Raw genomic sequence first — 23,989 nt, 5'->3', positions numbered from 1 at the left:
GCTGTCCTTGGGGTTATTAAAAAATGAGTATATGTGGTACTTCAAGAGTTGATTCAGTGGATAAGGTATTGTAGGAGTGATAGTTGGACTTGATGATTTTGAAGGTCCTTTCCAACTATGATGGTTCTCTGCTTCTATTGTGAATTAAAACGAAGCCGCTAAACCTGTCGACCCTTTTTTCTCTTGCTGCTTACCATTTGTCCCCTCTTTCACTGCTGTCCTTATACAGAACTGGTGGCTATCACCATGTCCTGGGCATTGCTAAGTCCAGCAGTTCTTCCTCTTCCCCCTCTGGGGAAAAAAAAAAAGTCCGTTCATGTTCATTTGTTTACATTATTTACTATATCTTTTTTTCCGGAAGTTCTCATCCTACTGCTTCTTTCTTTCATCTTTTCAAACATTTCAAGCTTTTAATTGCTAGTGTCCAGCTTCTTTTCATCTTATCAAACTCGTTTCTCTTTTATAGGTAATGGAACATGTATGTTTTCACTGTAAGTTATGGAAAGAAAGGTTTTTACCTAGACACTTTTTCCCTACTAGTTTTATATTCAGAAACTCCTGTTTTCTTGGTTCTCCTCAACAAAGAGAGATTGCTCATTCTTACAAGTGAGGTTCATTTTAAGTAAGTATACTACATTTCTAGTCAAGTACAGGAGGTGCATTTGTGAGTTTTCTGAGCCTTTCATGCTCCATGAAGTGTTTAAAGCTCTTTGGTGGAGGTATTATCCTTCAAAGAATTGAAGGAGACTTGGAAACTTGCAAGTACTTAAGGTACCAGGTGTTTCTAAGATAATTAAAAGGTTGAACTTTTCATTCCTTCGAAGAACACAAAAAAAAAAAAAAAAAAAAAAAAAAAAAAAAAAAAAATCTTATGGATTGCAAACTGGAAGAAACCTTTGGTTTTTTCCCTTTGGAAATTGCCTTATGACTGAAAGCTGCAAACTTCCAAGTGCTAGTTTCTCACTTGAAGGAAAGATTTGTTTCTTTCTATGCATGTTTGCTTTCCTGCCAGTTTTCTTGCCAGTTTACGATTAGTGTGTGTGTATTCTAAAATACTTTAAATATAATTTTGTGATGCATTTTATGATTTAGAAAACTTACTGCCTGTTGTACCAGGGATAGCTGGCAAGTGTTGGTGGTAGGTGTGGGTCTGTAGGGCAACCTGTGTGGGAGGAATGTCTGGGTCTGCCTGAAAATGGTTCTGGCCAGCTCCAAACCCATGGACCAACCTGTAAGTGCCGGGCCACCCTGCCAGAATGTGTTTCAGAAAGGTGGTAAATGCTGAGAGGAACAGAAAAAGAAGAGGAGAAAGAAAAGAAACAGCATGAGAGGCAGGTACAGAGCTTGAGTTGGGGCTGAGGCTGAAGTAATGACTGCCCATGCAGGCACCAAGAGACAGGACTCAAAAGAGACTGTTGCTGATGGAGAAACCACAGCACAGTGACTCTAATCTGCTGCCCTCCATGTTCCCTCCCTGAGCTAATGTGTGGTGAGGGGGCTGGAGAACAAAAAGAGAGTAGGAGAGCTTTTGCAGGGGAAGGGGATATTTTCTGTGTGGTGTTGGTTTCTCTAAGTACCAGAATCAGTAATTAGAAATCTGTTCTCTGGCAATAAATTATGTTGGTTGAAGTTCTTCATACTGCTGTGTTGTTGTTGGTTTTTTCTGTTTTTTGTTTTGTTTTTCTTCTCCTTTTTTCTTTTTCTTCTGTGACAGGTTCCAGAGAAGTCAAATCATCATGGTGTTGGTTCTCAATTCTTTTGTAGTTTATGACTTACTGTATCTTTTCCCCAGTCACTTGGGGCCTTCTTCACCTTATTTGGTGTTTGTTGTGACCCCAACCTAGCCTCATTTCTGCCTTGATTTCTTCATTGTTTCCTTCAAGTAGTTTTTCTGTTGTTTGCAGTGGTGTTTGCTTTTCTCCTATCTGTCAGTCCTTTTCCATCATTGTGTCCACTAATCCGTTATAAAGTCATCTTAATATTCCACCTCTGTTCATTTTATTCTTCTCCATCTGGCAAGAGATTTCAGAAAACTTGGATGAATTTGAAATAAAGAATCTGCAAGAAAGTGGTGGTCACGTAAATGCTGGTGGAGCTAGTTGTATTAGGCAAAATGGAAAGCTGATACAAAGTATTTTCATCTGAATGCCAGTTTATAAAAGAAAGAAAAGCTCCTAGACAAGCTGCTTAAATAAAGAGGCATTGCTAATGAATGTTTCTGCAGCATGCAGGCTTTTGCAGAATGTTCCCCTATCTCAGGACATTTACTGGGCTGAAGATTAAATTCTCTTGAGAAGTGGTGTATTTCCTTAGAAAAGCTAAGCCTTTGCTTGCTAGCTCATCATGTCTTAGGTTTTCCTATATTTGCTTTCATGGGGCAGGGGCCTATCATTACTGTCACTGTAAACTGAGCTCAAAGTTATTTGATACTGAGTAATATAGACACTTAGATATATACTAAATAGACACTTGGAAATGAGCTGGCCAAATGTTATAGAAATCTGAAATTAAGTCATCCATGCAGTGGAGACCTCACTTGAAAGATTTTTTTCTAGCTTTTATTCTTTTCCAAGAGAAGAGTTTTCACTTATAAAAATCTCAGGTATGTCTTAGTCCTTTTCTGAAAGATGCTGTAGGAACACAAAATTTGATTATTTCTTTGTAGTAAAGGTGGTGCTGAAAGTGTTAATGTTCCACAGACCATCAAAATACACAGAACTGACAGTAATTATTCATTTTTTTCTAAACATGCTTTGCAGTGCTACTTGTCTTTTCTTTTTTTCTGTTAACAATAGTATTGAATGAGAAACTTCAGCAGAAAGTGACAGAGACTGAGAAAACATTTCGTATATCTCAGCAGAAGTGGAAAGAACAACATCAAAAACTTGCAAGTGAGAAGGATGATATCCGCAGAACTTGCAAGAATGAATATGAATTGCTTCTCAAGGAAACAACCAAACTAGAAAGTGTTTTGCAGGTATGATGTATTAATAGTTGGATGGTTGTGTGACATGATGGCTGGAATTTCTTTTAGTGCAAAATCGAGGTTTTTCTGGTGTAGGGAAAAATACCCTAAGTAGCTAAATATTGCAGAATATTTCTGAAGACTATAGCTCTATGAAGTTACACTTAGTGTGTCATGATCTTTCTTGCTTTGATGGACTATGTTGTGGCTGATTTTCATGGTACACACAAATTAACATATCAGTGTACTGTGGTAGTTGGGCCCACTTGCACTGTTACGCACAGCTGAATTAGTAATCAGGGGCACCCAACACCTAATTTCTCATTCCATTTCCCTCTTGCCTCGCCTAGTCTGAAGTGTAATAGTCTGTGAACATGAGAATAATTTGTCACCTTGTAGACTACACATTGTTGGGGAAGACTACACATTGTTGGGGAAGACCACACATTGTTGGGCAACCCAAACACTGATGGGATTTCCAGCTGTGAAATGCACGTTTTTCACTCCATGCCACAAATGAAAACTAACAGTTGTTGGAAATTCTGCCAGTTGGTTAGAAAAAAATGCATTTAATACTAAGATATGGCCTTATAATCTGTTACAGACTGGGTTTTTTATGCTTCACATAGTTAATTTCGTCATATTTAATGAAAGAAGTAATTTTAAAAGTCGAGTTGCACTGGAATGAGTGAATCCCTTAGATGCTAAATGTGAACTTTTTTACACGGGTTTTATAGAGCCAAGCTATTCTAAACTGAATTACATTCTGATGAATGTTAGTGCTGAGTTAACACTCAACTTTTACCTGCTCCACAGGGACACAAACAGTAACATAGCTATCATTTAATTCTAAACTTTTAAGTTGACAGTTGAATTATACCTTATCTTAGCAGTTTTATAATACCATCTGAGGAAAACCAAGAATGTATTCAGCTATAGTTACTATTTAGGATTTTTAAAGAAGTGTAGTGCAGAGACTAGTAAGGCTATTGGTCATTTACCCATATGCATGGCTTATACAGAGAACAGATTACTACTGAGAGATTTACTCTCGTCTATTCAGTGGGACTTCTTTCTTTCTTTCTTTCCATCTAGTCAGCTCCTGGCTTAGAACAGTGCCAAACGGCCTCCCCAAATGGCACAAACCTGTCCTTGTCTCTTAGCTTGCTAGACAAGATGTGACAGCTGTAGTGCTACCTGTAGAACCGTGTTATGATGCTATTGATCAGATTCTACACAGCACCTGTAGGAGCAACTCTTAAAAACAGGTCAGAGAGAGTCCGGAGCAACTCTTAAAAACAGGTCAGAGAGAGTCCCTGAGTTATGTGCATTCCAAAAGTACCATGTACTGCGTCTGCAGCTGTTTCTTTGAAGACAAATCTGGAAAGGAAGATGTAATAATGAGACTGGAAGTGGAAGTCAGGTAGTGTGTGTTATAGGATATATAGTGTTTCTGTGAATGAACTGCAAAAGGAGTTGCATGCGATTGTCATAATGTCAGGAGTGTGATGGTGCAGGATCCCAGAGAACTGGATTTTCTCTGAATGAAGAACAAAAAGAATTTCCCTCCTCTCCCATATCCTCAGTAATCTTGTGGATATATTAAACAGTGCTTTGAAGGATCAGTTAGGAGAACCATAAAGGAGTAGTTAAAGAGTTAAAAAAACCCAAAAAGGAAGCAATGTTTCAGAGAAATGGATGTGAGCTGGTTCCCATGTGAAACCCTAAGGCCTTTCACAGACAAATAGAAATATGATTTAATTTTCATTCACAGTCAATGCTAAAAGTAGGGTTAGGTGTCAACTGTGAAGAAACCTATTTTTAGATACAGTTTTCTTTTTCAATTTGCCAGGTAAAGCAAGCTAATAGAGGAACTTTGGCTGTGAGTTCTGGTCAACAGCAGGCTAAGTTAGGTTGAGGAGGCTTTGGGACAGACTTGTCTACTGTTCTATGCAGTATTTTTGGAAACCACAGCCAGTGAGTTGGATAAGAACAATGCTGGGGAGTTACACTCAAGCAATGTTTGGCTTCAGATGAGAAAGAGTAGTGGATTGCTTGGGACATTGTGTTTTCTGTCAGTGGCTTTATGTATAGAAGTAAAGGTGATCTGCAGAGGCAGATGATTGGTAGATGTATTAAAGCTAGAAAATTGTTCACTTCTAAGGTAAGCAAGATTCACTACTAGTTGTCCACTCCTGACCAGCTTTCAATACATTCAAAACATTCCATATTCCCACTTTACTTTTCTAGCTGTTCCCCTGCCCATCCACCCAGTTATAGGTTTTATGTATTGTTATAAAGTTCCAGCAAATAAAAAAAAAATACATAAATGTTAAAAATGGACTTTCTCAGGAAATTAAGTATACAGTAATAAATGTTAAATATGGACTTGATTGCCTTAGTTGTCCCTTGAAAGCTGAACTATTTTAAATTTGGCTGGTGAAGTCAGAAGGATCTGGGTTTATAAATTATGACTTCAGATGTGTTCCAGGTTTTTGCATTGTGTATTTACAGGCCTGATTTAAATAATTTTATAGTTGTTCTGAGTTATGAAATGAAAGTTTAGATGAAGTGAATTTTTTTTTTCTTAGTATGTACAAAGATATAAAATTTTAAAGTTTAATGCCAGTCTGGTTTGATAAAGCTGTACTCTGTGGGCTTTAATTCTGAACTTAGCTATGAAAATGCTGAGGTAGGCATGGAAATGAAGTCAGCTTAACCTATTGAAGTATGTCTCTAAGAGACAGAGGGAAAGTAATCCTGTCTGCTTTCTGACAAAGCAACGGTACAGGTTTGTAATGTGCTGTATTGGGTGTGCTCAGCATACCATCTGCTTCATCATAAAAGATGTTGGAGTTCAATATAAAGTGCAATAGCATCACCTTGTGGTTAGTCAGAATATAATACTCCTTTACTGAAGCACTTGTTTTTTTCTTTGACCACTTATGAAGTCGTTTTTATGTACACTTTTTTAAAAATCAGCCACATTTTTTTATATACTGTGTATATGAAACACAGGTATGCATGTATATATATATATATTTATTGTTATATATTGAAATATGTTTCTCTTTGAACCTTCTAAGTGCCAGATAAGTGCCAGTTAACTGCTATGATAGTCTTCATACCCAGTCTGAAAAGTTCAAAGACTTTGAGATTCTAAAATACTACAATTTGTGTTGACCTTGAGGTATTCATCTCAGCTGCACTCTGATCAGTATGAACTATGTTTCCAGCATAAAATGTTTTCAAGTCTTGATGCAGTATTTTCTAGCAAACTATATATTACTTATTTCTTGCCCACTTTTGCTTATGCTTGGGAGATATACCCGAAGAGATACATATCTTTGTATATTTCCTGTGTGAAGAGTGGGAGTTGTATATTACTATAAAAATGATTAAAAATGTTTGCTGTCATGCTGATGGAAAGAAACCTGTGCATTGGCTTGATAGAGCAGGCAAAGTTTATCTTAAAATTAGTCCATATCCAGGTGTACTATTTTAGCAGTATTTTGATTTACTGAGGTTTCTATTTTTTTCTTTGTGTTTCACATGCATACATCTTTATATATTTTCAGGATGCAAAAAATAGGTACTGTAGTGCCTGTGAATTAGAGAAAAGAGAAACTAATTTTTCAGTTACTAATTGGTCACACTAGCAACGTAGAAGAATTGTTATTCCCCTATTATCATGCTTGAGTGGCCACAGTCTGGAAGAGCTTCTAAAAATAATTTTCCAAACTTTGGAAAAGACTCGTATTACTTTGATCTCCATGTATAAGCAGGGTTCTGCCAGAGTTCAGTCTTCCAAGGAATTGTTCTAAATGAATAATTAATTTTCTCCTCCTTTCTTCTCTGCAAATGTCTTATAATTTGTAATTTTTAGAAACAAGATTATGTGATGTAAGGGTAATAGCAGAGTTTGCAGACCAACTGCTTTATTTTCACAGAATGTCTCTTTGCCATGATATTGAATAGGAGTAAATGAACAGGCGGACTTATAGTAATCTTTCTGTGCTTTGCACAGAAAATAATTTTAACAAATTGGGTCTCCAAAGGTCCTTCAACTAAATCACTGGATTTATAGCTTGTATGTGATGCTAGTTACGGAAAAGCTTATTCCTGTCCACTAGACCAAAGCCATTCTTTTTGAGACCTCTGGAATCTTCAGCTTAAGTATGTGCTAGACTACTGGGGGTTCATTATTTGGCTACTTTCCTCTGAGCCTGCTGTGGTGTGAATGTGGATTTTGTAGCAGTGACTCCACAGAGCTGCTGAGTGCAGTAGTGTTAGTAATTATCCCAGCATGTAGCTTGGTTCAATTTCTGAACACAGAAATTGAAGTGGGGAACAGCTTGGTTATGTTATTTTACTGAGAACTTTCTAGTTCATGTAGATAATTTTTTTATAATAGATAATTCTTTTCTACACAGAAGTCTGTCCTAGAATAACAAAAATGATTATTTAGTCTGTGGGAGTAACTGTTTCCAAAGGTGTCTGTTTTAATGTTAAGTTCTAACAATTAAACTAGGAATAAACTAGAACTTCTGTTGTTAGGTATCATTTTGACAAATTCATTTCACTGTTTGCCTCTCCATCATTGCCATTGAGCTGGGAGAGAGAAGAAACAGGAGGAGCAGCCTTGCACTCTTAAGAGAGTAAGATTTACTGTGGGGAATTGGCTCTGACTTCAGTATTTCTACAGAAGGTCATAGTGATTTTTGATCCAACGCATTTTACCTGGTGTTGAATGAACAGCATGTCAGCTGTTGGGTCAATGATTTTGATTGTGCTAACACCATAGATTTTAGTAACCTGTTCTTAATAAAGTCTCCATTCACTGTTCTTCTTTTGAACTCTTTACTACAACACTTTATTTTACTGCAAGTAGTTTTTAATGTGTTTTTTTTTTTTTTTTTTTTTTCCAGGAGAAGAATAAAGCACTGCAAAATATAGACAAGAAAATGAAAGATGTGGAGTTGGAACACAATGGCTGTGCTGAACTGCTGAGATCCCAGGCCAATGAGCTTCAATACAGTGCTGAACGAGAGGAGCGACTGCAAAAAGAACTTGAAGTAAGGCTTTTGACTATTTATTTCACTTATTTGACTCAACAAGTGCTGACAAATAAAGCAATTTAATTTTTGAGGGATGGAACCTCTCAGGCCGTGGATTCTGTGTACTGGATTAATAAAATAATGAACATCTGTTTCTTGTAGAAAATGTTGAACAGGCAGAGGTCACTTACATTGTATACCTGACTTGAGACTTTTTTGATCTTGAACTTTGGTCTTTTTTTTGGCTTAACAACGCATTTTGAGAATTAGTGAATTTTCAGTGGAGAATTTGCCAGAGCTGAGAAAGTCACCAGCTATTATGTTAGGTAGAGAGAATAGTGTAATGGAAGATCACAGTGGTGTTGTGGCAACTTCTTCCTATCTAGACTTAAATCTACAGGATTTAGTTTTAGTTGCTCTGTTTACTGGGTGACACTGGTTGCTGAGGAGTCTCAAGTATTAAAGACTAATGTCTTGTAAATGTACTTCTTTTATCAAACTGCTAATTCTGTCCTAAGTTTCAAACTTTGATTTGTACCTGGATTGTCTTTGTAGTAACTGTGTTATCTGTATGTACAGTCTGGACCAAGACATTCTTGGTAGAACATTTATCACTGCAGAATAGTATAGTGACCAGATGAACTTTATTATCATGATACAGCTTTTCTATAAAATGCATCTTTAAATATTTTCTGCAGTGAATTTTAAAGAATTGACACTTGCAGATTACTGGAGACCTTAAAGGAATAAGTGACAAAGAGTTTTCATCTGTGTTTGTGTTCTGTTATTTTTCCCTTAAAGGCAAAAGAAGTGTTTAAAGCATTGATTGCTAGATAGATAGGCCCTGCATTAAAGATGAAGTACAAAAGAAAATTCCTACAGGGAAGATCAAAGCTCATCAACTAAAAATACTGACTTATTGACCAACAAGGTAGACTTCTGTGCCCTCAAAGACATTTATGGGAAATCTATTGTTAGGTATTGTGAGCTGCACATATTGGTCTAAGCAGACTTACCCTCACTTGGAAAGTGGTGTGTACTGTGAAGTTCCAATAGCCCTTTTAAAACCAAAGATTTTTGCTTCCAAGTACTTGAGTAAGGTTTTTTTTTCTATGACTTCTTTATTATATTAGCATATGAATCATAAGGTGAAAGGAGGAAGAAGAACAAAGTAAATTAGTTATCTACCTAAATATTTTGATTTGGTGTATTCACCCTCTGTAAATTTGAAATGAAGCATTCAGTTCCTTGAAAATGTATTCACTGTTAGTACCAGGAGATGGTTTTATCATAGAATCATTCAATGTTGGAAGGGATCTTTAAGATCACAGAGTTCCAACCCCCTTGCCATGGGCAGGGACACCTCCCACTAGATCAGGTTGCTCAGAGCCCTGTCCAGTCTGGCCTTAAAGACTTCCAGGGATGAGGCTTCCACCACCTTTCTGGGAAACCTGCTCCAGTGTCTCACCACCCTCATGGTGAAGAACTTCTTTTTAACTTCCAAGCTAAATCTGCCCTCCTCTGGTTTGTATCCATTCCCCCTGCTCCTATCACTACCTGATATACTAAGAAATCCCTCACCAGCTTTCTTGTAGTCCCCCTTTAGATACTGGAAGGCTACAATAAGGTCTCCTTGGAGACTTCTCCTCTTCAGACTGAATAACACCAACTCTCTCAGTCTGCCTTCACAGGAGAGGTGCTCCAGCCCTTTGATCATCCTTGTGGCCCTTCTCTGGAAATGCTCCAGCACATCCATGCCCCTCTTGTAAATGGGGCTCCAGAACTGGATTCAGTACTCCAGGTGGGGTCTCATGAGAGCAGAGCAGAGAGTGAGAATCACTTCCCTTGACCTGCTGGCCATGCTCTCTTGATGCAGCCCAGGATACAATTGACTTTCTGGGTTGCAAATGTGCACTGATGGCTCATGTTGAATTCACCAGCACCCCCAAGTCCTTTTCCTCAGGGCTGCTCTCAAGACATTCACTGCTCAGTCTGTATTGGTGCTTGGGATTGCCTCGACACAGATGCAGGACCTTGCGCATCAAGTTCTTGTTGAACTTCATGAGGTTGGCATGGGCACAACTCTCCAGCCTGTCAAGGTCCCTCTGGATGTCATCCCTTCCCTCCAATGTGTCAGCAGCACCACACAGCTTGGGATCATCAGCAAATTTGCTGAGTGTGCACTCAGTGCCACTGTCCCTGTCGCCAACAAAGATGTTAAACAGGACCAGTCCCAACCTGGGGACCTTCGGGAATCCACTTGTCACTGACCTCCACCTGTCAATGGACCCATTGACAGCCACTCTTTGGGTGTGGCCATCAAGCCAGTTCTTAATCCACCAATGGTCCATCCATCAAACCCATGTTTTACCAGCTTGGAGACCAGGATTTGTGCAGGACTGTGTCAAAGCCTTTGCTGTTGTTCTTCCCTTGTCTATTGGTGTTGTGACCTTTTCACTGAAGGCCACAAGGTTTGACAGGCATGATTTGCCCTTGGTGAAGCCATGCTGATTGTACCTAATCACCTCTTCATCATTTTTCCGTCTCAGTAGTTGCCTCCAGGAGGATCTGTTCCATGATCTTACCAGGCACAGAGGGGAGGCTGACCAGCCTATAGATCCCTGGATCCTCCTTCTTTCCCTTTTTTTGAAAATGGGGGTTATGTTTCTCATTTTCCAGTCAGTGAGGATTTCACTGGACTGCCATGAACATTGGAATATAATAGACAGCAGTTTAGCAACCACATCTGCCAGTTCCCTCAGTACCCAGGAGTGCATCCCATTGGGTCCCATGGACTTTTACACTTCCAGGTTCTTCACGGTCACAAATCTTATCTTCACATAAAATTGGCAGTTCTTCCTTCTAACCCTTGCCATTGTCATCTGTGACTTCAGGAGTGTGGTTGGAGCCCTTGCCAGTGAACACTGAGGTAAAGAATCCATTGAGAACCTCAGCCTTCTCCATATCACTTGTCACTAGTTTTCCTGTTTCCTTTCTGAAGAGGCCCACACCTTTCCTAGCCATTCTTTTCACTGTTAATATACCCATAGAAATTTTTGCTATTCCCCTTGATCTCCCTGGCTAGATTTAGTTCTGACTGAGCTTTAGCTTTTCTAACCAGATCTCTTGCTGCTCGGACAGCTTCCTTATATGCCCCCCACTCCAGATGTCTTTTCTTCCATTCCTTGTAGAGTTTATTCTTGTGTGATGGTGTGTCCAGGAGCTCCCTGTTCAGCCAGCAGGTCTCCCAGCATTCTTTCCTGCCTTCCTCTTCCTTGGTAAACTTTGCTCCTGGACACAGAGAAGGTGATCCTTGAATATTAAACAGCTGTCCTGGGCCCCCCTTCCCTCTGGGGCTTTATCCCATGATACTTTGGTCAGCAGATCCCTGAAGCAATCAAAGTCTGCATGCCTAAAGTCCAGGGTTGTAAGTTTGGAATACATTTTCCTAGATGCTCTGGGTACCTTGAATTCAAGTGCTTCATGATCACTGCAGCCAAAGTTGTCCCTGAGCCTCATGTTGGTCACCAGCCGTCCCTGTTGGTGAGAACAAGAATGCTATCTGTTAATCACAGTTACCTAAGGAATTTTCATTGCTGCTTGATTTTTTCAAAGTTATTTTAACTTACTGAATTTCTTAATAATGTGTGAGAAAACAACATATTCAGACTATTAGAAAAACCAGTCATGTGGTACTTGCTGTAAGTATAGCTATTTAAGCAGTGATTAAGGAATGTATGTGATGAAACCTCTTACATTCAAAAGTTTAAGCAAATTAGTACAAATCTCTTTGAAGTAGGAAAAAAAAGTCTGTTATACTGCAATTGATATGCTCTAGTCAGCTTATTATCTCACTTTACCATGTAAAAAGTAAATTGCGTGTTTGTTAGTGTCGGAAGTGCCTACAATAATTATTCTCCATCCTACACTAGAGAGATTAACTAATGAGTATCTCTGAATATACCTTTGCTCTTCAAGAAGCAAAAGTACCTTGATATTTTAAGCTTTCAGTATTGATGACTGTAGACACTATTGCAGACTTCATACTGGACAGTGGAGTCACACTCCAGAGTTTGTGACAACAGCATCACTTGCATCTTTCAAGGTACCAGTACTCTGCATTGCCATTTCTGCAGAATTTAGTTTGTCTTTTCTGTGGTCATGAAAGGCTGTGGGCTTTCTGAATTTGAAAATTCAGGTTAATAAAATCTGTCTGGTTTAAGTTGCTCTCTTACTCATAATCTTCTCCCCCAGATTATATACTGGGTAACAGTTTAGTATTAACCATGTTTGAAATGCCTTAGATTTATAGATTTGACATTCCTTAGCTCTGGATCTTGGTCAAGCAGAGGTATTACATGTCTTTCATTCTGAAACAGAATAGAAGTACCACAGCCAAGGGGACCAGATGATCTGTTCTTGTGTTCTTCACCCCTGTAGCTTTTTTATTGTAACTTTGGTCTTGGAGACTTCAAGAACAGGAGTTGTGTATATGTGCATTCAGTGGCAGATTTGTTGCATGAAGGAGGGGAAGTTAGCACAATCTTCCTGCCTAATTTTGTTTGAAAGAAAGGACTATGCCCTTCTAAAAGGGCATGCTGCATTTCCAGGTAGAAAGAAGAGCTTTTGTGAAGCCTGGAGGCTGTTGGCATTTAAACACATTGATGTCAGTAGAATTTCCTCCTGTGCTTTAGCAGCTTCGTAACTAGCATGCTGGCCTCTGCGGATCACATTGTTAGTTGCTCTATTCTTCCCATACAACTGTGAGAGTCATTAAAGAAGGGTGCTACAGCCTGGGCAGGAGTTTTCACTGTGTGTCAATGTGCCTGTTACGGTCCAAGGTAACATTAAATTTTATTTTTGTTTTGGATACGCGAAACAAAGTCCAACCACAGAAAGGGTCGGGTGCAATCAGATTTTATTTGACAATTGACACAGGCAAAGTATAGAGCCAGGCAAAAGAGGTAGAGAGGAAAAGAAGATATAAGAAAGAGAGAGAAAAAAAGTGGAAAAAAAATTGTAAGAAAGAATGAGAGAGAAGAGAGGAGAAATAAAGGGTAAGAAAGTGGGAAGAATGAGAGAGAGAGAGACAGTCACCACCAGGGGTCCAGCTGTCCAGAGAGGTTCTTCAGGATGGTGCTGGTCCTGGACATGGTCTGGTGCAGAAATGGTGGTGGGTCAAGAGACGACGACAGCCAGAGCATGGACAGAGCATGGTCCTTCTGTTCTGAAGGGGCAGCTGTCAGTCAGCCCAGGGTTGTTAGAAGGCAGGCTGCCTGGAGGGGAGCAGAAGGGTGTAGTCCCCCACCCAGTCATCAGTTCTTATCTTCTTCCAGGTGCCATTGCTCCTCTCTTCCAGCCACTTTAGCCAGGTACATAATTGGGTCTCCAGGGGTGTCCCAGCATTGAAGGTTGGCCCTCAGGAAAGGGGAGTAGTCTCCACCCATTCATCAGTTCTTATCTTCTTCCTGGTGCCATCCTTGCTCTGCTTCAGCCCCTTAGCCAGGTACTTCGCAAGTACAATCAGGGTGGCTCAGTCGTGCCTGGAGGGATGTCCCAGCATTGAAGGCTGGTGCTCAGAGAAGAGGAATAGCCTCCACCCAATAGCTCTTATTACATCCCGAGGTGTCACCCCCTGCTCAGCTCTGGCCAGCCAGCTCCTCCACCCTAGCCAGGGCTATTCATTTTAAAATTGCTCCTTTGAGACAGTTGCAGATCAGTGAGGTCAGACTCACACAGTGCCAAAGTCTCCCTGTATTTCTATCCATCTGGTTACTGGTCTCATACAGTTCTATGGTGTTCCAGCTGTCAATTTAAAGCTCCTGCATGCATGGGAATAAATTGTACTGATGTTATAAAGTTCTGACAACCAGTCCTATGCTTCAGGCTGAGTTAATTAAAACTCTTATTTTTGCCTATTATGCTAATATTTGAAAGGGAGTTCCATTCAGATACAGAAGCCTTAAAGTAGTCCACCCCAGACAGAAAGTGCTACATTTTTTCCATGAAGCAGGCCCTGTATTTTTTCCTCTCTCTTAATGAAATTTTTAGCTTACAGATTGAAATATGGTACTTGGGGGAAGATGGGCACAGGTGACTTGTCTTATTTATTTTCCATGAAGAATACCTCCTGTTAATGGGCATTTGGGTAGAAAATGTGTTAAAGTACTTGATGATGTCAGCGAATTTAAGGGATTTGTGTGAAGAACAACTAATTAAAAGGCAATTTTATAATTTTGTTGTACACTTTTTGTTAAACAATCTTTTGGCATTCACTACTTCTTGATGGGCAATGAAGATGAACTGGTTTTGGATTTCATAAAGCTGTTCCTTTACTAGACTCCACTGGACATAAGGGAGAAGTTCATGGGAAAATACTTATGTTTCAGTAATGAGAGGAAATAAAAAATTTAGAATATTTATCTTTTGTATGATGGCACTCTTATATAGAATAGTCCATACTATAATGCAGAAAGGAATGTGAAGAAAGTCTGCCTGTCCCCCCTTTAATTTAAAAAAATACTAGTCTGGTTTTATCATTCATTCATTGTTCTGAACATGGTCTGAAAGAGGAAATCTCTTGTTTTTGGAATTAGAAATTAAGGGAAAGAATAATGGCAATTTACTGTGGACTTTTCAGCTGAAAGACAGTTGTTGGTACAGTGTATAACCTGTGCTTTCCACTTTGCAGTGATACCAATGTACCCCTGTATATGAACATTAGCTTCCTCTGGAGTGGAACACATAGTGTACCAGAAAAATGTAGGCTGAGAACTGTATTATCATTCTGCCTCTTAGCCAAAGATTCAGTATTCAAACAAATTTTTGATGCATTCTTACTGAACTCATCAAGATGCTACCATTTATGATAATCAGTTTCCTGGAACTGGGGTCTTTTATTTTAACAGTTTGCTACGTTGCTCTGGAAAGATGATTTCTTGGGAAATTCACAGTAATTTGTATATGAAAATAGTGTTTCTTATGGTGCGTTTAGTTGCCAAAAAGCTGAGTGGGAAAGCTGTTTGACAAACAGTGGAGGAACAGGGAATGGTTTTTTTTTACCGTGAGAAACAGAATTATTAGTTCATAAATTTTGAACTCTTTGTCTTGTTCACAGAAATCTAGTAATTTTCTATTGTTTGTTTTATGTGTTTGAGGCTGCCAATTCTTAGCAAGCTGGAGCTCAAGGTCTCAAAGTTTTTAAACCTTCTCACGAGGCCTGAAAAATGTCCCATAACTTGGTCGATTTTATTTCTGAGACCAAGTATGTCGCCATATTTCTGAGACTTTGACTTACCATTTGTAGACCATTCCCTTAGCTTTCACATGGTTTCCTGCTTCCCTGCCTGTAAATTAGTGACCTTTTCATGTCCTGCTAGATATGTTATGTTGTGCTCACTTTGGCAGCACACATACCAAAATGGGAACAATACAGAGGAGGTGAGCATGGGCTCTGCACAGGGATGACATGAGAATTCATGAAGCATTCCGTATTTTTTGCCAGGTGTGCTCTAGTGTTATGGCAGTGCCAGATGGCAGTAGTGACCACACCTCTGGGAGGTGCACTTAGGTAGAGCTACTCCTCAGCTTAGTGACAAAGCTCCAGAATGAGGTGAGTAGGTTGAAGAATACCAGGTAGTGCGAGAGATACACTTGTGGAATTGCACCCTTGCCTTCCCTGGAACAGGGACAGACAGGATGTATGGTACAGAGTATTCCCTGTACTCTCTCTGCCTGGCTGAACACAGTGACTTAAAGCCTAGGAGTCAGTGGAAGAAAGTTCTTGCCTGGTGCAGCAGGCGTGTCTCTTCTGTGACTACCCCACCTTCCCAAGTGCCCTGGCAAAACAGATATGTGGCTCTGCAAATGGACCAGAGCAATAATGAAGGTGATGTTTCATCTGTCTTGGTGTTGCTGAGGTTAAGTTGGTCTATTCTGTGTCAAAACTGCTTCCATAAAGAAAAAAAGATGGGTCATTGTCATAGAAGACTACCTTCTGAAGAGAACAGAAGGCCCAATATGCAGACTGGACCCACTCAATAGGGAACTCTGCTTTCGGCCTGAGGCTGGTGTTAAGGAGGTGAAGAAAAAGCTTCCTACCCTGTATAGCCCTCAGTTTTTTAACCATTATTGATTGATAGGCAGTGATGAAGTAGCAACAAGAAATCTAAGGGCAATCTAGAGAGACTTCATGGCCTTGGGATGGCTAGTTAAGAAATGAGAAGAACAAGTGGTGTTCTCTGCTGTGCCTCCAGTTGCAGGGAGTGATGGGGTAAGGAATAGGAAGAATAAGATGATCAGTACCGGGGTCTGAGCCTGGTGTCACTTAGCAGAATTTTGGTTTTTTTGATCATGGTTCAGTCTACACGACATCAGACCTGCTATTGACAGGTGGGGTACACCTTTCTCAAAGAGAGAAAAGGATCATTGCACTGGAGTTAGCCAGGATGAGTCAGAAGAGCTTTAAACTGAATTTGAAGGGGGAAAGGGATAAAGTCTGACTTGCTAGTGGTAAGCCTGAGAGTGGTCCACCGGTGTTTGTGGGATGGTGTGCTAATGAGGTCCTTCAGTCTGCCATCTCAGTGGAAGCTGGGGATGGAGATCTGTGTGACTATGGAGACACAAGAAATATTGGTGTGTTAGAAAACATGGAAACACCTGAGAATGGTCTGAAAGGAATGAGGGCTTCTCCTCTCCCACCCCCCTCCTCCCTCAACAAAGGTGGTGGGATTAACAGCCCAACTAAAGTGCATCTATACCAATGCATGCAGCATGGGCAGCAAAGAGGAGGAGCAGGAAGCCATTGTGCAGTAGGAAACCTATGATATAGTTGCCATCATGAAAACATGGTGGGGTGGCTTGCACAACTGGAGTGTTACAACACATGGCTATAAACTTCCAAGGGAAGAGAGGTGGTGGGGTGGCCCTGTATGCTGAGGAGTGTTTTGACTGTCTAGAGGTTAATGATGGTCATGTTAGGGTTTTACTGTTTATGGGTAGGAATCTGGGGAAAGGCCAACAAGATGTGGTTGAGAGTCTTATAGACCATCCAATAAGGCTAAAATGGCAGATGAAAAATTCTGTTAGCAGCTGTGAGACATCTCATGATTGCTAGCCCTTCTTCTGTTGAGGGGAGTCAGCTAGGGAAGGTGCCTCCCTGGGCCTGTTGCTTGCAAACAGGGTGGGACTTGTGGGTGATGTGATAGTTGGAGGCCATTATGGGCCGAATGATCACAAAATTATGGAGTTTTTGATTCTTGGAGAAATAAAGAGGGTGGTTAGCAGTACTGCCCCATTTGATTTTTGGAGTGCAAACTTTGTCTTGTTTAGGAGACTAGTTGGCAAAATCCCTTTTGAAGCAGTTCTGAAGGGCAGAGGAGTCCAGGAGGACCAGACATTCTTCAAGAAGCACATCTTAAGCACACAGGAGCAGGCCATGTGTTAACAGAATGGATGCATCTACTTCTTTCAGTGTCATTGTCCACATGTGGAAGGAGAGAGGACAAAATAGACCATGCCTCAGGCTCCCTCAGCATCTGTCCCAAGGCCCCAAAGTCTCTTTTGATTGCTCTTGGACTATGCATTGCAACTTCATGGCCACCCACGGGGAAAAGGACTAATAGGTAATAGACAGAGGGCTGTACCAGGCTAGGAAGTTTCCTAGTCATGTCCTTATCCTGTTGCCTAAGCAGGCAGCTCAGTCCTCTAAGAGGAGGACTTGAAAGCGATTTGCCTTCAAGTATGATTCGTTCTTTCTTCCTAGTGGAAGTGGTTGTGATACAAGAGATTGGTCTTTCTGACCTTGGCAACACCTCTGGAGTATATGGACCAGCATTTATACCCATTGTACAGAGGCCCTTGGAAATGCAAGGGTTCACATGCCCCGAGAATGGACTTGTCTGCATTCACTCCTTTCATTCAAGCTACTGCCATTTGCCTGGTGGGGGGGAGGATATAGGGTGGATTTAGTCTTTTTTTTTTTTTTTTTTTTTTTTTTTCTGATGGCTGTTCTGACACAGGGAGGGCAGAGCATGGCTCATCTGGTCTGTCTCTCTTTCTCACACTCCCTGATGCTCCTCAAACTTTCTGCTTCCTCTCTGCTGTGGCTCTTTGACCAGGTTGAGCAGATTGTCCACGTGTCCATTGCTCACACAGCTGCCACCCATTGCCACTGAACCAACACTCAAGGTCCCAGCTAAAGCCAAATTATGCCCCTCCACCCCCAACCTCCAGCTCTGCTTTTTTTCCTGATTGTTATTCATTTCACTTTGAGCCACAGTGTTAGGTGAGCTATCCTTCTCGTTAAAAAGGACCAGAAAATACTACCAGCAGCATGAGAGAGGACACATTCCTCAGCCAGTTAACAGTGCTACTGGTTAAACTCGAAACTACACGGTCCTTTGTGTCTTTCCACTACTTAATGCTATTTTCTAGTGTCTCCACAATGTACAACAGTAATCAAGGAATTCTGACTGTCTTTAGGCACTGTATTTGTTTAATCCTATCTCTGTGGTGGCACCAAAGCTTGTGTTTCTCCAAGTGACAAGCTTGTTGACATAATCAACTTACTTTCTGAGAGGAGCTTCCTCTTTATTGTCTACTATGTCAGTATATTGGTCAAGTCAAGCTTGAAGGCCATTCACTCACTACCAGCATAAAGTTTGAATATTTTCTGACGTAGTCCTCACCAGGAATTTATAACAAGTCACAGGTTAATCTTGCCTATATGCATGGATGAAGTAACAGTGCCAGTTCATGTTATGGCATTTGTCAGACACTGTGTGGGAAGCAAAAAAGACTGCTTTTTCCCCTTAAGGTACTGTAGAAAGGGAGTAGGGTTCAGCTGCAACTCAGTGGCAGATTGGAATGGACTTGGACTTTAGATAAAGGCAGCCAAACTCTATAGTTGTCTTTTTTAATTTTTATTTTGTTATTAAAGCCTGAAGCCAAGTATATGGCTTATCTTGTAGCACCCATGCCAGTGTAGTTAGTGCCAGTGTGCAAGTCAAGTATGGCTCATCTGTCAATGAGATATTTTACACTAGAGTTCATAACCAGAAAATGTTTATAGTGAAGTCTGACTGCACTCTCTAATGCTGAAGGAACATTTACTTAAGCAATTAAGAATCGTTTGTCGTTGTTAAGTAACTTTATAGTTAGAAAAACACTCTAAAGGTTGTTTGTTATCTGGACAGGAGATGGCTCCACCTTACCATGATGAAGAGGCATCAGCATTTCTAACACTAGGTGGAAGTGGTCAGCACATCTCCAAAGATGTGTTTAGGCCTGACCTCCTGATTTGATTTATGAGTCATGGGGAAATGGTTTTAAGCAAGAAATAAGATAAGCACACAAACAGGGTGGGTGAATGATGATCCAGATATGAGATACATGTGTGTCCTCTTCATTTGAAGCTTTATTTTGGCTGAACATTTCACATCAGGATTGGACCTAATCCATGGAGAAGTCTGCAACTTCTTAATAAAATGAAATGGAAAAATCTTCTAGAAGTGGTCTAAATAGAAGAGAAAAATTACTTCTATTACTGTATGTAAATTTGGTGACTGCTGTACCTGTGCTTTTGTCTTCTTTTTCCTATTGTTTTCTTTGTTGCTTATCTAATAAAGGGTATTTTGATGTAAGTGAAAATGTAAAATTGTTACATTTTTCTGGCTGTGGCATTGTACAAATACAGGATATTGAACTGTTCTTTCAGTAGGGAATGCCCCTGTATTCACAAATGTTGCAGCAATGAGAACAAGTGTGAGGGGCTGAGAGAAGAGGAAGCCACAACAGGCCAGTCTGGGAAATGGTATTGCAAGCTGTTAGCATGCAGAAAATGTTTCCAAGAAACCACGTCAGCATTTACATGCAATAGGACACTGGAAAAAGTGACTGAACCTTAAGGGATTTGAGAAACATATACCATGGTTGCCCACAAGTTATAAGGCTGACATTTAAGTTTTCTTAGTCATTATTTGCTTTTTCTCATAAGTCACAATTCTGCCTTTGCTGTCATGGAAATAGATCCCAGACATCTTCGTGGTTTTTAAAAAAATTTTATTTTTATTTTTAAATTTAAGACTGAAATGGTCTCCGCTTGAATATCTAAGGAAAATTTAGATGTTCCATGAGTTTGTGTGTGGTGTCTTGCTTAAGGTGCCTACCTTCATATATCCTGATAGGGACACATGTAACTAACGAGTGACTAGATCTTGTTGAATAACCAATGTTTTCCATGTAGAGTGTTTTCCCTAGAGTGTAACTGCTGGATAACCCACTTTTTGGATCTGTTCTTGAGGTCAGTCTGTGACTTGGATCTGAGAAGAAGCTTTCCAAGATAAACTAGAAAGTATTCCTGTTTGACTCCCAGTGGAGAGGCTGTGGTCTGGATATTAGTGGCCTGCAACCTATCTGTATAACTTGTTTTTGCACAGCTGCTTCCTTCTAGACAGGCATCATGTAAAGTTTTAAAACACTTATGGTTCAATAAGGATACTGATTCTCTCATGTTGTCTGATTTGAAGAGGTTTGCCTGGCTAATATGATCTGTGTCTTTCTGTCAGGCAGGAACATGAAATTAATCTCTTTGTGTGTGTGGAATTGTTCGTGTCATGCTACAGGTTAGACTCATCTGTGACATTTCTTTCTTGCCCTCAGTCTTTGTAATGGATCATTCTCACTGGTAAAACATGCAGCTTCTCACTCTGGAATGAAGAGCATATAAGTATCAATAGACCCTGTTTGAATCTTTAGTTGAGAAATAGGCAAGATTTTCTATATGATGAGTTTTGCAGCTTCCCAAACAAAACTTCAAACTCAGCTTGGAATCCTATGTCCCATGGCTGCTGTGCACTTAGATAAACAGTGATTCCAATATTCTTTTCCTTAGAGCAGTCTAAGGTTTGGGGTTTTTTTGTTTTTTTGTTTGTTTGGTTTTTTTAATATTTAATAACTCTATATTGCTTAGCAAGGCTTTTGTGCTAATGGCTCATGAAGTTTTTGTTTTCCTACTGATTTCGCACTGATTCACTGGCATCTGACCTTTTTCAAATTTGCTAAATGTATGGAGACCCATAAGCAACAGCTTATAGAACCCAGGAAAAAGACTATTCATTGCTCCACCAGGCACAGACAGCATCTACATGACTTTCTCAGTTTATGTAATTTTTTTGCTAGCTCTTTCAAGCATCTGATTCTCTTTTGGGTAAGACAGCTGCTCATACTGGAAGGAAAGATGAAAGCTTATGTTGAGCACTCTTCTGAGACTTTGGAGGAGAACATAGTTCTGTCTTCATCTTTGACTTCTAGCAATACAAGAAATTACTGTAAGCTCCTGTCATGCCCCTGACAGTGACTTCTTGAGGAAATAGATTTTATTTCTCTTGCTAGGTCTTTGTTTTTTGAAGGTCCATTGAACTAATTTTTAAAGATTTTAAAAATCAAGATTGTAACAAAGTACTGGTATGAAGCAAAGTTCTGATATGAGGCAAAGCTTTAAAGAATCAAACTCTGGAAGATAAGCTTTACAAGCAAGAGTGTAAGGTATTGAATTTCCTAATCTTGTGAAGAAGCCACAGTTTTGAACAAGTAATTTTTCTCATGCCTTTATATGAGTATATGAGCTAAAGGACATCTCTCAAACAGATACTTCAATTTCTAATTTCCAATTTAATTTCTCTGTATGTATTGTCTTGAATCTCTTTAATACTTCCCACCGGATACTTATCAGGTACATCTAGCTCTTCTTTGGTTGGTGCCTAGGGTTCACACTTCTTTTACAATAGACCAGACACACTGTCTTGCTAGCAATTAGGAGCCTCCTTCTCACATTCCAGAGATCATCAGGACTCTCTGTAGCCAAAACACTTATTTTCCCATTGCTTTTTTTATGGGCATGTTAATTCTACAAATAAATTCTTCAGTGACTTGTGATAGCTCAAACAAATGAACCTTTTGCAAAAATGTCTGTTTTAAAAAACTATTGCTCTTAGCTTCAGACAGCAAAAGAGTGATATGTTGGCACTTCTTATGCATGCGTGCTTGCTCCTGCTTCTCTTTCCTCATTGTCCAAGAACTTTCTTAGGACTGAAGTTTCTGTATTCCTGTGACTTTTGTTTTGTTTGGACCATGTCTCTTGTCCTTGCAGTTAGTGTCCATCACGTTGGCTCCAGGAGACAGACTACTTCTGAAGAACTGTATCTAGAACTGATACCTGCACTCTCTGCTTGGGAGGATGTGGTGGCTCCAGTTTTTCCCTCTTGCGGATGCTGTCACTCAAGCTATTAATTTATTCTTTCTTCTTTTAATTTTCTTCTTGGGACTGATAAAATCTAGCAGTTCTAGGGGGCTCCATTTGAGGGCATAAGTTAACCATTTTCATGGTGTCTTGGATCACTTGTTTCACAGAAGAGTGGCTGAAATGAGCATTTATTTCTACTTTGGACTGGTGCTCAGGAAATAAAATAAGACTTAGAAGTCATATGCTGTACAGAGCTTGTGAATTAGTAATGTATGCCTAAAGACCTGCATAACCACCTTTTTTTCCCCCTCTTTTTCCATTTTAGTGTTTGCTGTGAGAGCAGACACTTAAACAAACCAGGGAAAGAATTAAAGTATTTATGCTCTTGAGGTTATGCAGTGAAATAGTGAAATGTTCTCGGTTAAGTTTTCATTTCTTAAATTTATTTTTTTTTTAAGTTTCCCACTCTAAATATTGTGATAGGTGCCTTCCTCACCCTTTCCTATGCTCTTCTCAGACTTAAAATAGAATTGTTTTCAGGCTGACTTTTAAAATGTTATTAAGAAAGAAATCTAATATACATCACTTAAACATATTGTTCACTGGCTACTTTTACAGGGCTGGTTTTACTCTTGTGTAAAACCATCCTGTTGCCAGATATTTACCTGGTGGAGGATTCTAAGGAGCCCTCCTAGGCTGAAGCAGAAGGTAGTTTGCTAATTTTCCATCAATGGCAAAGGGGAGTAGAAGCTTATGTTTGGAAAGAACAACACTGTTAAGAGTCTAAATCAAGCTGTTTTTGAGAGTAATCTTAGCACTATGGAAGTACAGTGCAGAATTTGTGAATTTTCTTTAAAAATACATTAAGCAGGTAAAACTCTTGGCAAAAGGCAAAGTTTAAGACTTTTGTGAAATCTTACCCTGGAGTCAAGTTGGTAAGCTCTGTTCTTGCTTCTTTTCTCTTCAGTAGACCTTCCATGAACATCAGTTTCAAAAGTATTTCCTTTTTTTTTTTTGTCTGTGTAATGACACAAAGTTTAAACTTTTGGTCAAGAGCTTTTGTTTTAACATCCTCTATTTTTTTGTTCTCTTTTTTTAAATGTTTAGAATCAAGATGTAGTCTCACATACTTGCTACTTAGTTTTATTTTTCCAGCATTAATAACTTCAATTGTATTTATGTAACCTTAAATGTGCTTATGTTAAATGTTGTTTAAATATTAATTCTTTTTCTTGATCTTCCTGATTTAATTGAAGCCAATTGAAAATTGAAAAATTTTCAATTCTTTTCAATTCAGTTATCTGCCAAAGTGAAAAAATTTTATTGATACAAAACAATGTAGTTAAAATGTGAATTTCCATTATAGCCTATCTTAAATTCCTGCTTGTGGTAAAAGTATTTTTCCAGGCGAAATAATGTGTCCAGGCCTTTACCTTGACATATGTATTTGGTGATTGCCTTTGTGTTTATTGCTACTTGAAAGAAATTGTTTCAGCTTGGATCACTTAAAAAAAAAAAAAAAAAAAAAGTTTAGTAAAAATATAGACTTATCTCTTGAGCTTTTTGTAGGCAATCCAAATTTTCCGTTAAGAGTTTTAGAATAGTCATTTGCATTTTTGTGCTTTATTAAAGGTTAAAAGAATGGATAAGAAGTATAAAACATTTTAATTCAAAGAATCCCATTTTGCTTAAACTATGCTTGCATGTACAGGTGTTCTGTGTAAT

General features: G+C 39.4%; 1 protein-coding gene and 1 non-coding gene across 2 annotated transcripts in view; both read left to right on the top strand.

Moving 5' to 3' along the window:
• LOC103530665 (coiled-coil domain-containing protein 171) overlaps positions 1-23,989 on the top strand; it is a 107,546-nt gene that overhangs the window by 7,909 nt on the left and 75,648 nt on the right. Inside the window, exons 5-6 of the mRNA XM_030467599.1 lie at positions 2,796-2,977; positions 7,894-8,040. Of these exons, the coding sequence (XP_030323459.1) occupies positions 2,796-2,977; positions 7,894-8,040 (329 nt within the window). The remainder of the gene's footprint in view (positions 1-2,795; positions 2,978-7,893; positions 8,041-23,989) is intronic.
• On the top strand, positions 15,414-15,520 carry LOC115599969. Its single transcript, XR_003988738.1, has one exon. It is a non-coding gene; the product is annotated as a U6 spliceosomal RNA (small nuclear RNA).

Source organism: Calypte anna, chromosome Z, assembly GCF_003957555.1.
Source record: "Calypte anna isolate BGI_N300 chromosome Z, bCalAnn1_v1.p, whole genome shotgun sequence".
NCBI lineage: Eukaryota > Metazoa > Chordata > Aves > Apodiformes > Trochilidae > Calypte > Calypte anna.
This window is presented reverse-complemented; position numbering and strand designations above follow the sequence as displayed.